The sequence below is a fragment of the Protopterus annectens genome, chromosome 1.part1 (genome assembly GCF_019279795.1).
Source record: "Protopterus annectens isolate FY-2018-M chromosome 1.part1, PAN1.0, whole genome shotgun sequence".
NCBI lineage: Eukaryota > Metazoa > Chordata > Ceratodontiformes > Protopteridae > Protopterus > Protopterus annectens.
This window is the reverse complement of record NC_056726.1, coordinates 364,740,023-364,755,646: the sequence shown is the minus strand read 5'-3', so window position 1 is coordinate 364,755,646 and position 15,624 is coordinate 364,740,023. Positions and strand designations below refer to the sequence as shown.

General features: G+C 43.8%; 1 protein-coding gene across 9 annotated transcripts in view; it reads left to right on the top strand.

Annotated features, from left to right (window-relative positions):
- RBFOX2 (RNA binding fox-1 homolog 2) overlaps positions 1-15,624 on the top strand; it is a 2,020,637-nt gene that overhangs the window by 912,101 nt on the left and 1,092,912 nt on the right. The window contains exon 1 of one of the 9 annotated variants that reach the window (XM_044075318.1): positions 13,426-13,649. The exons of 7 other annotated variants lie outside the window; for them this stretch is intronic. In XM_044075318.1, coding sequence (XP_043931253.1) covers positions 13,623-13,649 — 27 coding nt within the window. In that variant the 5' untranslated portion in view covers positions 13,426-13,622. Of the gene's footprint in view, positions 1-13,425; positions 13,650-15,624 lie in introns of those variants that run through there. One more of the 9 variants, XM_044075319.1, reaches the window with a different exon arrangement.

Below are 15,624 nucleotides of genomic sequence, written 5' to 3'. Positions count from 1 at the left end.
TTGAGTGGGGTGGATGTCCTTCATGGATGCATCTGCAGTCATAACAACTGGGTTGTCCTGTCGTCAGGCAGCCCTTCAGTTGGCCGGATTCCAAAGTCCGGGTCCGGCTTCGGCTGATGTCGCACTTCACCCGACGTCATCTCTGTTGGTCTTCGGGTATAAAGGCATCAGCCGACACCATTTTCCTCAGTCTTTCTTGCCGCGTGGCGCCCGAAGCAGAAGCTGTTCGCAAGTGCCGGTCGGTCGGATCCAGAGATTACTTCTACCGAATACTACTTCGAAGACTTCTAAAGCTAAGTAGCCCGTTGGGGACTCTTTCTTGCCTCAGCCGATGTCAGAAAAAGTTAATAATTGTTTAACCTGTGGGAAACAAATACCTCATAAAGATTTCCACTCTTATTGTCTGCCTTGTTTAGGCCCAGCCCACGTAGCAGCCTGTTCGCCTGTGCTTCATTCAACCGACGACGCTTAGGCGTCGGTCGGAGTTTGCTGAACAGTTTTTCGGTTCTGATTTTGCGTATATTATGCCGCCGGATCCTCCGACTTCCCAAACTGCTAAAACGCAAAGATAAAGACCGACACTCATGGTCCGCGGTTTCGGCCGAAACCATGGTTAAGCAAATCGTAGTGTCTCGGTTTCGGCGAAACCGAAAACTGATCAAAGTACAGCTGAATCTATCACTACCAGTGAGGCCCCTGCTACTTCTCTTGAATCGGCCTCAGAAATTTTATCCACTACGGTGGTTACCACTGACTTATCAGACACCATTCCCTTGGATGTCTCTACCCCAGCACGTGGTGCTGCTAGGCCTCCAGCAGCCATGTCCATTAAGGCCTTTGCCAGGGCTAAAGCAGCCAAAACTACTAAAACAGTGCCTGTTAAACCCCCTACAACCAGGCCCTCTTCTAGTTCACAAATGCTTACTCTGGCAGAAGATTTAATTTCATTAATTAGGGATCTCAATCTCACCCAGACAGGGCCTCTCAGCCCCCAGAGAAGAGACCTAGGGCAGAGCCCCCCGAGCCTGTGTCCTCTGATGATTCTGCCGATGAATCAGACATAACAGACCAGCCAGAGGCTCCTTTCTCCAATTTTGAAGACTCAGATGCTGAAGAATCCATTCCAGCTGCTTCCCCACCAGAAGAATTCTCCTTTGGGGAAACCTTACATGCCATGAGAGCAGTTCCAATGGCAGCAGCAGGATTTCTCAGACTCCAGAAAAAGACTTAGGACCTTTCTGCACCTTCCACAGCACAGGCCCTTAGCTATACCTCCTGTTCTCTCTGTGGTGGATGATGCCTTCAATGATGTCTGCTCTGCACCAGATTCTTTACCTCCAGCCCCTGCCAAACCAGACAGATTTTACAGGGTACCAGACACTCATCACCACCTTTACAATGCCCCACTTGCAGACCCGAAACTATATCCCAGGGTCCCAGGGCAGTAGCCGCGACCACAGCTAAAAACCCTATTCCTTCTGAAAGGGAAGCCAGGTCATTAGACAGATGGGGCAAAAGGGTCTACACCTCAGCTACTCTCTCAGCTAGAGCTTTAAACTGTCAGTTTCACATGATACAATACCAAGAGTTTATGCTTGATCAGTTAACAAAAAAGCTATCCTCTGATGAATCTATTGATAAGAAATATGTATTAGAAATGGTAAATAACATACAACAGGTTAGTAACCATTCCTTAAAATGTGGCTATGATGCACTGGAGGCTTCATTTAGATCAGCCATGACTGGCACAGTGATAAGAAGGCATGCATGGCTAAAGGAACAAGCTTTACCGGATCATATTAAAGCTAAGTTATTAGATGCTCCTATGGATAAGACCAGCTTGTTTGGTACACCTGCCCAGCAGGTAATGAAGAAAATGGAAGAAAAGGCAAAATCTGTTCAAACGGTTAAAGATTTCTTGCAAGTTCAACCCCCAAGGTTTAGCAGGAACTGGCCTGCCAAAAATTGGTCCTTTCCTGACTCCACAAGATCCCAAAGGGGCAGGAATAGACGTTCCAGAGGCAGAAACCAATCCAGAGGAGGTGCCTACAGAGGACGACAGTGGCAAGGTAACAACAGAGGCACAGACACAACCACTGCCACTACAACAACACAACCACAGTGACTTAACTCTAAATCCGCCTACCAGGGAACAAATAGCAGCTCCATTAGGCAGCAAATTAACCTTATTTTCAAAGAACTGGCACTATATCACAAAAGACAAGTGGATTTTACAAACCATAGATCAAGGTTACAGCTTCCACTTCCACACTTTACCAGTCAAAAGAGGAATGCCAAATCTACCTCCAAATCAAGAAACAGAGGCTCTACAACAGATAATGCAGTTAGCAAACATGAGAGCTGTGGAAAGAGTGCCAACAACAGAACAAGGAAAGGGATTCTACTCCAGACTATTCGTAGTTCCAAGAAAGGAAAAAAGTTGGAGACCTATTCTCGACCTGTCCACCTTAAATACATACATCATTGTCCCAAAATTCAAAATGCTGACCCTACAGCAACTTCTTCCCATGCTGGGCAAGGAGTGTTGGCTGGTAACTCTAGATCTCAAGGAGGCATACCTGCACGTCCCCATTCGACCAATCTGCAGAAGATACCTCAGATTTCTTGCAGGATCAGAGCATTATCAATTCTCAGCATTGCCCTTTGGCTTATCTACTGCCCAGAGTATTCACAAAATGCCTGGCATCAGTAATCGCCACTGCAGACTACAGGGAATTCAAATTTACCCATACCTGGACGACTGCCTGCTACAAGGGGACAACAAAAGCAAGCTGACAACAGATTTACAAAGGGTCATTTACTTGCTACAAGCACTGGGATACACAGTCAATTTACAAAAATCAAGGCTGATACCATCCCAAACAAGGACATTCTTGGGCTGAATTGGAGACAGTAAAACAAATCGCATTCCTAACTGCAGAAAAACAAAAAGAACTCCCTCTTTACTTCTTGCCACTAACAAAACAGAACAAGTTAACAGCAAGAAAAGTACTGCAGGCCTTGGGCTTCATGGCATCATGCATAATCTTGGTCCCACTTGCCAGACTACATATGAGAAAACTACAGTGGTACCTAAAGAATTTATGGTCCCAACACAGACACAGCCTAGAAACAGAAATTCCACTAATTCCATGCTTAAAACAGGAGTTCCTATGGTGGGCTCAAGCATGCCAGTCAAACCCAGGGCTACCCTTTCGCAGATGTCAAGCAAGCCAGACCATCACAACAGACGCTTCAGACCTAGGATGGGGGCACACATGCTGGACAAATGCGTGCAAGGATTGTGGACAGGATCAACTTCACCTGCACATCAACCTAAAAGAAATGCTGGCAGTAAAACTGGCAATCCAAAAGTTCAGACCATTTCTCAAAGAGGGCCAGTTGATAAGGACAGACAACACCACAGTCATGTGGTACATCAACAAACAGGGAGGCACTCATTCATACCCCCTATGCAGAATGACTTTGGAGCTGTGGAACCTGGCACTCAGCTACAACATCCAGTTACAGGCAATATTTGTACCGGGAAAAGAAAATACTCTAGCAGACATATTAAGCAGAACCACATCCGATGCCCACGAGTGGATGCTACACCCGGACATCTTCAAGACCATCTCAAAGAAATGGGGAATGCCTCACATAGATCTATTTGCTTCCCCTCTCAATCACCAGCTCAAAAAATTCTGCACAAGGACATTCCACCCACTAGCATGGAAAGTGGATTCGCTGTCCTTCAGCTGGAAAGGCCTAACAGCATATGCATTCCCACCTCTTCCCTTGATACACAAGGTATTACTAAAAATCAAGGAAGAACGCCCAAGGATAATCCTGATGGCTCCAAACTGGCCAAGACAACACTGGTACCCACTGCTGAGGAGCATGTCTCGGAACAATATGTGGCCAATACCCCTTTGATGTTAACTCAGAACAACTACAGCATCATGCATCCAAACCTAAAAACGTTGCAACTGACTGCATGGAACATCACATAGCAGCAGCTAATCCAGAACTTTCCCAAAGAGTTAGACATTATTCTTGAAGCCCGCAGACCTTCAACAAGAAGGAACTATGCAGGAAAATGGAAAAGGTTTGTCATTTGGAGTACTGAAAGAGGAAAAGATGTGTCAAACATAGATATGCCTAACATTCTGGAGTATCTGGCCGAACTTCTACATTCAGGTCTGTCCTACTCCTCCATCAAGATACATGCATCAGCTATATCAGCAGAATACAGCTTTGATCCACCTGTTTTTTCACACCCTTTACTCAGGCAGTTCCTCAGAGGAATCAAGAATGTAAAACCTCCAAGGAAACCACCATTGCCAGCTTGGGACTTGAACTTTGTGCTAGAAAAGTTGACACTATCACCCTTTGAACCAGCAGCAACAGCAGACCTACAGCATCTATCGTGGAAAACGGCCTTCCTACTGGCAATAACCTCAGCCAGGAGGGTTTCTGAACTTCAGGCCCTAATGGCAGTACAACCCTTCCTAATCTTCCACCAAGATAGAGTGTCCAGGAGGACTAATACTACATTTATGCCTAAGGTGGTATCCAGAGTGTCTTTAAACCAGGCAATCCACCTACCTACCTTCTCTCCCAACCCACAAAACAGAGGGGAAAGAATACTGCATACCTTGGATGTACATAGACAGCTACGCTACTACTTGGACAGAACAAAAAGTAGCAGAAAAACTGACCAGCTTTTTGTAGCCTATGCAACAGGAAGGGAAGGAAAAGCTATTTCCAAACAGACAATCTCCAAATGGATAGGAAATTGCATACGATTCTGTTACTCCTTCCATGGAAAACCAATTCCACAGAACATAAGACCTCATTCTACAAGGGCAACAGCCACTACCACAGCCTTCTTACGAGGAGTGGCAACCAAAGACATTATTGAGGCGGCTACTTGGACCTCCGTGCATACATTTGCCAAGCATTATAATTTGCCTCTATATTCCAGATCCCGAGCAGGGTTTGCCACTGCTGTACTGCAAGGGATCCTAAACACACCATAATCTAGTTTTTCCTCCTCCCTAGTTGGCTATGGTATTCTACCCAGTTGTTATGACTGCAGATGCATCCATGAAGGACATAGTACAGTTTTGTACCTACCATAAATGTAGATGTCCGAACTGGATAGCATCTGCAGTCAGGATTACCCTCCCTCCTTCCCTCTGTGGTACTCCTAGGGTGTTTACCCTCCTAATAGCTAGCTGGTGGGGGAGTCTTTTATGGTGTATTTGTTTGTATATATGTACATACATGCTTATTTTTGTGTTTACCTCTATCTTTTTGGAAACATTGGCATTTATCCAAATTTTAGCCTTCAAGAGGGCTACTGGCATCTGGGGCAAGAAACACTGAGGAAAATGGCATCGGCTGATGCCTTTATACCCGAAGACCAACAGAGATGACGTCGGGTGAAGTGCGACATCAGCCGAAGCCGGACCCGGACTTTGGAATCCGGCCGACTGAAGGGCTGCCTGACGACAGGACAACCCAGTTGTTATGACTGCAGATGCTATCCAGTTCGGACATCTACATTTATGGTAGGTACAAAACTGTACTTTCTTAGTTCTTCTTAGTTGCCCACCTAGAAAAACAAATGGCTTCTCCTTGGGATCTTTAATCGCATCAGGTTGCTTTGAGTTTCTTAACATCAAAAACTGTTTTAATGATTGTTCTAACTTTTGAAAAAAAAGTCTGATTTGTAAGCTCTTATGATGGGGTGAAATTTCTGTTTTTCACAAATGTAGCATTTGAGAACTAATCTTTCATTTATGCCTAAAGTGGTATTCAAGCGTACTATGAACCACGTTTTCCATGTCACTGCCCTCTTTCCAGAACGTAAAAATGAGGGTGAACTGATTCTTAATCCTTTGGATGTCCATAGGCAACTCTGATACTAACTTGACTAAACTAAAATGTTCAGAAATACTGTTTAATTCCTTACGAAAACAGGGAAAAGGACAGCCTGTGTCAAAGCAGTATATTTACAAATGGTTGTTCCATGCTAGTACTCACCATTCTGCTAGAGCATTGTGTTCCACCAGTGGCTTTTTGGAAAGAGTTGGACTCTAAATGTTCTAGAGGCAGCAACTTGATCCTCTGTATTTACAAAGCACTACAGACTGGGATGTTTATCATGGTCAGGTGCAAGCTTTGCTTTGACAATGTTCAAGGGGCTCCTAGACCCTCATTTTTTCCTCTCCCAGGTCTTGTAAACATTGATATTATATCCATTTAGCTGAGGCAAAACTGTAGCAGTGATCGTTATGAGCATAGTATATATCATCCTGCCATAACATTTGGTTTGAATAGTCACTTATGAGATAGCATGTCCCTCCTTCCATCCCTTTGTATTTTTGCTTTGTTTTTTCATTTGCCAGGGTGAGGACATTGATATTTACATACCTAGCATTCACTTTTTCTTGGGGCTCTACCTTCCCTCTTTCAGTTGGTATGAAAGTGCTGGAGGGCTTGACACCAGGACTGCTTATTGATTTTATTCAGCCTTGCTTGATTTGACAACCATCTGGGCACATGGAAGATGCCCATAAGCTTTGGAAGCTGGGCTGCTGTTATGCCCTTGGCAGAATGTAATCCATGTAGCTAAAGCCAGTGCAGCAGTGATCATTCAAACATCTGTTATGGTGAGATTAAACAACTGTATTGTCTCTGCCATTTTCCAGCTTACTGAAGTTTTATGCATAGCTGTTTTGTGAACCCAAGGTGCCACTTCTGTCCCACTGCATATGGGATCTTCTGAATCCCTCACTTGATATTCATAGTTGTGGCTACTATTTCTGATGTGCAAACAAGTGGCAGGATTTCATGTGTATGACCCACACCCCCACGCGCGCAGTTTCTGAACCAAGACTCTGATACCACATGTCCACGTCCTGGTGTTGCATTTGTCTACTTTTCTTAGATGTTCGTGTGACACTGCTGCAGTCATTACACTTGGGTTATCCTGCTGTCAGGCGGTTCCGCAGCCGGCCTGAGTTCCAAAGTCTTGGTCCGGCGTCTGTTGCTGTCGCCTCCTCCAGGACGTCAGTGTGACAGGGGGTTATAAGATGCAGCTGTCGCCATTTTCTTCAGTCTTTCTTGCCGCGTGGTGCCCGAAGCAAAAGCAGTTTGCAAGTGCCGGTCGGTCTACTACTGAGATTTTCATTCCGAATCCAGAACTGAAGTCTTCTACAAAGCTAAGTACCCCGTAGGGGAAACTTTTTCTTGCCTCAGACCGATGTCAGTAAAAGTTAATAACTGTATTTCTTGTGGGAAGCAAATACCTCATAAGGATTTCCATTCTTATTGTATCCCATGCCTAGGCCCAGACCACGACGTTACTGGTTGTCTGTTTTGTGCTAGGTTTAATAAGCGCACTATTAAACGACTGTTTGATTTTGCCAGACATTACTTTGGCAGAAAATTTAATTGTACCGTGCTGTCAGAACTTCCGACCAGTATTCATAAAAAGCGCAGAGACAAGGACAGGCATCTGAGGCCCAAAAATGATGAAGCCTCTTCTAGGCCAGTCACCGGTTCTTCGGTTTTCAATGAGGTGCCTTCGCAGTCCCTGACTACCGCTTCTGCAGATCCACATGCCGCCCCCTACCCCCACGTGGAGATGGCTGGGCCTTCGGACGCACTATCTTTTCAGCAGACCGAAACCGATCCTGCAGAGGGATCCAGAGTACCTGAGCTACCCGCAGCTTCAGAGGGTGTCTTCAGACCTACTCAGCTAAGCATTAAACCCTCTTCTAAGTCAAAGCCTCCTTTAAAAACTAAGAAACAAGTGCAGCATTCTCCAGGACAGGCCTCCATGCCTAAGAAACAAATGCTCAAAATGGCCGAAGACCTAATCACTCTGATCAGGGGGTTCCCATCCCCCACCTGATAAAAGGCCTAGACAGGATGCAGATTGATTCATCCGACCAGGGGTCCATTTCCTCAGACCTGGGATACTCTTTACCCCCTTATGAGGATTCTGATGCTGAGGAATCTATTCCATCTGCCTCTCCGCCTGAGGACTACTCCTTTGGGGAAACCTTCCATACCATGAGGGAGCATTTCCTTTGGGAATGCCACGATTATTCAGAATCCAAGAAAAGGCTCAGAGACTTCCTATTATTACCTCAACAGAGACCCCTGGCTATTCCGCCAGTGCAAGATATTGTGGATAATGTGTACACTGAATCCAGTTTATATCCAGATTCTTTACCTCCAGCTCCACTTAAACCGGACAGATATTAGAGTCCCTAACTCTCACAAATGTTTTTATAAAAGCCCTGTTGCTGATCCTGAAACTATTTCTCAGGGACCCAAAGGGGTTAAGGCCTCATCAGCAAAGAACCCAGTTCCCTCTGACAGAGATTCTAGAGCACTAGACAGATGGGGAAAGAAAGTATATAAGTCTGCAACTTTAGCAATGAGTGCCTTAAATTGCCAGTTTCACATGCTAAAATATCAGCAATTTGTGATGTCTCAGTTGAAACAAAAAATGCTTCCAGATACAGAGCCTCCTAATTTTAAAGAAATGCAGGATTTATTGCATGCTGCTGAACAAGTGGGAAAGCATACTTTGCAGTGTGGTTTTGATTCTTTAGAGGCCTCATGTAGTGCAGCAGTTACAGGCTCTTGTCATTAGAAGACGTGCATGGTTAAAAGAACATACGTTACCAGATCATGTTAAAGCTAAATTACTGGATGCACCTTTACAGCAGGATGTTTTATTTGGAGTTAAGGCAGAAGAGGTATTAAAGAAAATGGAGGATAAGGCAAAATCTATGCAAACAGTGAAGGTTTTCTGACAGGTTCAGCCTCCTCGATTTAGTAGAAACTGGCCAACAAAGAATTGGTCCTTTCCAGTTAATGACAGACCTCCAAGGGGCAGGTACAGATGGCCAAGAGGTAGAGGTCAACCACAAGGTCCTTACAGGCCTCGACAATGGGGTGCATCAGGCCAGAAAGAAGGGGAAGGCATGCACCAACCATATAAAAAACAGCCCCAATGACTTCCCACTCCAGCTGCCAAACAGCTCACTTTTGGCAGCCCCTTTGGGAGGAAAACTGGCACTTTATCACAATTGGCATATGATCACCCAAGACAAATGGGTTCTCAATATTATTTCAAAAGGTTACATGTTCCACTTTCATACTCTGCCAAGATTAGAAGGAATGCCAAATCTGCCACCAAATCAATGGGCAGAGGCCCTAAAACAAATTATGGCACTCATGAACATGGGAGCTATTCAGAAGGTACCACCACAGGAACACGGGAAAGGATTTTACTCAAGACTCTTTCTGGTTCCCAGAAAAGACAAAGCCTGGAGGCCATTCTGGATCTTTCTTCAATAAACACTTACCTGGATATTCCGAAATGCAAAATGTTGACATTACAGCAGCTTCTTCCCATGCTGGGCAAGCAAGCTTGGCTCGTGACTTTGGACCTCAAGGAGGCATACCTGCATGTCCCTATCAGACAAAACTGCAGAAGATACCTCATGTTCTTAGCTGGTCCAATGCACTATCAATTCTCTGCACTGCACTTTGGATCATCTACTGCACCCAGGGTCTTCACAAAGTGCCTGGCACCAGTAATTGCATTTTGCAGACAGAAAGGAATTCAAATTTACCCATACCTGGACGACTGCCTGATTCAAGCAGAGAGCAAGGACATTCTTCTACAGCATCTGGCGTTTGTAAAAACGTTTGCTTGGGGTACACAGTAAACGAAAATAAATCAAAACTAGTGCCCTCACAAGAGGTAATATTCCTGGGTGCCAGCCTGAACACAACGGCCCAGATGGCTTTTCTCACGCCAGACAAACAAGGACAACTGACACAATACTTTCAATTGATGGCAACAAAGACCCAACTCCCTGCAAGAAAAATTCTGCAGGCCTTGGGCTTCATGGCATCTTGCATACTACTAATTCCATATGCCAGACTGCATATGAGGAAACTACAATGGTACCTAAAGAATGTATGGTCTCAACACTGTCAAAAGTTTGGAAACAGTTATACCACCAATACCTTGCCTTCAACAGGAGTTTCGATGGTGGGCTCAAGCTTGTCACCTCAACAAGGGACAGCCTTTCACTCAACCCACAGCCAGGAAAACACTGACAACAGATGCATCGGATTACACCTGGGGAGCACACATGGCAGGAAAATGTATTCAGGGAAGTGGTCCGCAGAACAAAGGCATCTTCACATCAATCAAAAAGAGATGCTAGCTGTACAAAATGCCCTTATAGCTTTTAAGGACTTGTTGCATCCAGGACAACTACTACTAAAGACAAACACCACAGTTATGTGGTACATAAACAGGCAAGGGGGCACTCACTCCTACCCCCTTTGCAGACGAGCCATGACCTTGGGGAACACAGCTATAAACTATCAAGTTCATCTACAAGCACAATTCCTGCCAGGAGAGACAAACACACTGGCAGACGACTTAAGTAGAAATAGCATGGATCCCCACGAATGGGAATCGAATCCTCAAATATCCAGAATGATAACAAAGAAATGGTGGAGCTCTGACATAGATCTGTTTGCCTCCCCAATGAATTGCCAGCTAAAGAAATTCTGTACAAGGAGTCAACATCCGCAAGAATGGAAAGTGGATGCCCTCTCATTCAGATGGACAGACCTACAAATGTATGCATTTCCACCACTGCCTCTTCTCCCAAAGGTACTCATAAAAGCCAGGCAAGAAGAGCCAAAAATGATCCTGATTGCACCAGACTGGCCATGCCAGCACTGGTACCCAATCTTAAAAAACTTAGCACAAAGACCACCCTGGATTTTGCCACAAATAACACATCTGCTGTCGCAGCACAACAATCAGTTACTTCACAGCCAGCTAAAGACACTAAACCTAGCTGCATGGAAGATTCCCTAGCCACGCAAGTAGTGCCTCTCTCCAAAGCAGTTATGGATGTCATTCTGGAGGCCAGAAGGCCTAGTACCAGGAAAGCCTACTCGGATAAATGGAAGAGATTGTATGCCTGGAACCAGGCTCACAGCCTTGATCATCTTGTGCCAAGCATTCCTCAGTACAATATTTGACTGAGATGCTGGACAAAGGCCTCTCCTTTTCATCCATCAAGATCCACGCCTTTGCCATCTCTGCACATTACAACATGGATCCACCAATTTTCTCTAATCCTTTGCTAAAACAGTACCTCAGAGGGGCTATAAACAAGACCACCCCGTAGAGCACCTACTCCAACTTGGGACTGCGACTTTGTTTTGGAAAAAATTAACTTTACCTCCTTTTGAATCAGCTAGCACGGCAGAATTAAAATACATTTCTTGGAAAACTGCTCTGCTCCTGGCAATAACTTCTGCATGAAGAGTTTCAGAATTACAGGCACTAATGGCAGTGGAACCTTTCCTCATTTTCCACCAGGACAGGGTGTCCTTAAGAACTAACCCTACGTTTATGCCTAAGGTGGTTTCAAGTGTCTCTGTAAACCAAACCATTCACTTGCCTACTTTTTATCCAAAGCCACAGAATAAAGGGGAAAGACTACTGCATTCATTGGACATTCACAGGCAGTTACATTTCTACATGGACAAAACCAAAGCTTTCAGAAAATCTGAGCAATTATTGGTAGCATATGCTGCAGAAGCACAGGGAAAAGCTATTTCAAAACAGACCGTTTACAAATGGATAGGACATTGCATACATTTCTTCTATATGCACCATGGAAAACCTATGCCTAACAGCATTAGATCTCACACCACCAGGGCAACAGCCACTTCAACTGCCTACCTCAGAGGAGTACCTACCAAGGATATTTTGGAAGCAGCAACATGGAGTTCTGGCCATACCTTCACCAAGCATTACCATCTGCCTCTATACTCTAAATCCAGAGCTGGCTTCGCCTCTGCAGTGCTGCAGGGCCTTATAGCCACCCCTAATGCCTTATAGAACCAACCACCCTACCTCAACTTTGGGATTCTACCCAAGTGTAATGACTGCAGCAGTGTCACACGATGAACATAGTACAGTTTTGTACCTTCCATAAATGTAGATGTTCGAGTGTAGACACTGCTGCAGTCCAGGTTACCCTCCCTCCTTCCCCTCTTACTGGCTAGTACCTACCTAGTTCCTGTACCTTTTACTACCTATGGGGAGTATTTGCTGGTAGCTGAAAGTATGTTTGCATTTCTTATGTATGTTTTATTAGCAGTTTGAATTGCCTACCTGTTTGGGGGCACCTGACATCTGGGGCAAGAAAAACTGAAGAAAATGGTGTCTGCTGCATCTTGTATACCCCTGTCGCACTGACGTCAGGGAGGAGGCGACAGCAACCGACGCCGGACCAAGACTTTGGAACTCAGGCTGGCTGGGGAACCGCCTCACGGCAGGATAACCCAAGTGTAATGACTGCAGCAGTGTCTACACTCGAACATCTACATTTATGGTAGGTACAAAACTGTACTTTTGATGTACATAAATTCCAGTTGTAACTTTGTACTTGTGCGAGTCCTTTTTCATATTATTGCTGCTTTAAGTGATTCTTAGTAAACTTTTTCAGATTTGAGTAGATAGTTTCTAGTTACCCATACTGTATTATACTGTTTCTTATCTGTACTTGTCATATGTGTTTTGGGAATTAAAGCAGAAATGTTTACTTAATTTTGTTGATTTGGTTGTATGCAGTTGTTGACAAAATGCAGCAGTCTGCCATGTGTGTAAGTTAGTGTGTTTAGAAGTGTTGCATGCAGTTGGTGATACGTTGAAGTGACCAGTCTGTGAAGCATCCTTACTCTGTTATGGTGTTTTTATGCAGAACGTGTACTATTCCAGTTATATTGTTTGGGAAGTGCATAGTTTTTGTTTGAGGGGTGGAAAAGTATTTACACAAACTATGAATACCTGACTATTGAATGCATGCAATATTTATTCTGGTTTTACCCTCTGATGCACAGCCCCCACAAATAATATTGTGCAATTTCTCTGGTTAAAAGCTGAAGAGATGTGTGAAAAATATAGAATATGGTTTGCAGATGGGAAGAGTTTCAGTTGAAGACCCCTGGCAAATGGAAGTAAATCATCAAAGGGTTTAAGAAATTCAGTGTGCCATGACACTATCCTTTATGAAAAATTGTAGTTAATTGAGTGGGAGTTATTGGTACAATAGATCTTTGAGTGCTGCCTGCAAACTAGGAACAAACCTTTAAGGTATAATTGGCAGTGTGTTTTTAAGATATTAGCGTAGATCATTGACTAGTTAAGAGGCTGTTGTATTTCTGGCTGTTGTGCGAATTTTCTTCCACTAGCAGTATCAGAGATCATAGATCAGGATGTGCTGAAGCCTGTAGCACTTGGGCTGTGTGTTGGTTAGTAGGGGGGGTGGGGTAGAGGAGTGGCTAGCTCTGATTAATTACTCCAGGCATTAGTGGGAGGAGTTCCTACTCAGCCATCTGGTGGAGGTCTGGGAGGGAGCTGGAGGGGATAACCGGAGAGGAAGAGAAAAGAAAGGAACAGAGGCAGAAAGAGAAGGAAAGAAATACCGGACTGCAGGGAGTTATAACGCAACCTGGATTATATTCCATTTCTTTTATCCCTTTGGTTTATGGAGAAAAAGAAAATGGTAACTCAGGTAGGGTCCCTTTCGAATTTATATAGGATTTTCTGCTTGTGTTTTTACAGGCTTTGAGTGTTCAGTGGTGTGCTTGACAGGCTTCTGTTGTGAAAAATGTTTTGCAGTATAGTGAGTTAGTGTCATCATTGTTTGAATATGGTTCTGTGTGCATTTTTTCAAAAGATGCAAGAAATAGCTGTGCTTAAATCCGGTTGAGGTCTATAGTTCTTTGTTTCCATGTGGTGCAATAAAATACAACAGCGGCTGGATGAAATGACTGTGGTTACCAGTTATATTTAGCTCATGAGTTTTACTTGGGAGTAATTTTATAATTTTTGCTTTCTCGGGTATGTTCTAAGGTTGAGTAGACTTTCACAACAAATGTAGCTTTGTTTTGTTTAAGCTAATTGTCTAACCAGTGGGAAATGGTCTTTAAGTACCTATGTTTCATTTGGATGAGAACGATGGCTGTTAACAGGAGAGTGCAGCTGCCTTGAAGATTGTGACATAGGTCTTTATTTTTATACGTTGTCTCCGTGTGCATTTCATTGGTATTTAAGAGGTTGGGTGATGCAGAGATAGCATGAATTTTTGTGCAGGCTACTGTAGAAACTATAGGTATGCTATGCATCCGTGGGTGTTTGCCTGTTATTGTAATGGATTCTTTGTGTGAGAATGAAGAACACTTGTGACCCAAAACTAACACAGATCATTTACTTAGGAACAGGTACTGAAAAGATTTTTGACATTACTTTTGCCAGCTGCACCTCACTCTTGATTGCTTCACGTCAAAGGTGGTGTTACTCTGAGAAAAGTTGAACACAAAATAGATTTAGAAGTACACCAGGTGTGTGGACTTCAAGAATCATCTTTTGCCACAGGGCAGAGACTTGTTTGAAGTTGTTGGCAGTGTAATTGACATTTCTTTCAGTAAGTTTAAAGTTTATGCTTAAAGGGTGGGTGAGAGCGCCAACCGTGTGATCCATTAGCAAATACAATACCATATAATCTGCTGTTCGGTCATTAGTAAGCAAATTGCATGTGTAACAAAAAAAAAAAAAAAAGTCAAGCTGTTCCAGAAATGTGAACATGCCGTGTTTTTTTTGGGACCTAAGTTTGCCATACTAAGTAAATGGAGAAAACTTGAATGTTTACCCTGTGGAATGGAAATTGAGCATTTGTCATCTGTTTCCCATTAGTGAAAATGAGGAAAAGGTTGCTTTTCCTTCCAAGAAAGTCTGAACATGTGGCTTGAAGTTCCTTTGTAATGGATCAGCAGGGCCCATTGTCTGCTTTGTTTCTGCTTTGCAAGTATATTGGGGGATGTGCAGTTCACCTGGCTAAGCATGCTTAAACTTTACATCCTTAAATGTGTGAAGCATGTGTTTTTTGTACAAAAGGTACTACATAAAATTTCAGTTGCATTTATGCGTCACATTTAGGTATTTTAAATCCCTTAGAATTTTTGAGCCCACTTACTGCCTGCTGCGATGTCACTGCAAGTTTCTCCGAGTCCTGTTTACCCAAATGCTCAAATTACTTGAGTTGCTGGTAAGGTTTGAGAAGAGTTCTCAAAATTACAGTAAGATGGTCTGCATTCCCTGGGGATATATAAATCGACTGCTGACTTGCTAACGTCTTTAGTCCTGTCCCCCTCCCCGTCCCATGTTGGGCCTGTGCATGTGTATTTGCTTATGGAGCATAATCGGATGTCATTTGGTTTGGAGGGTGTCTGTAGGATGTAAACATTATTGTAATGCACCCTTTCCCCATCTGTTCAACCGCTTTTGCTTTGTTCTCATCTATGATTCTGAAGTGCTTTGCTGCTTTATTTGAATTTTCTCAACTTGAGGCAGTGATGGGCTTTGTTTATCATTGATTTCACACCACTTTCTAGCAGAGGATTTGGAGATAAATCATCTTCTATTGATCCATTATATCATTCTGTGTAAGCAGTGCTGTCTGATTCCCTGTACTTAACTTACCCGAACCC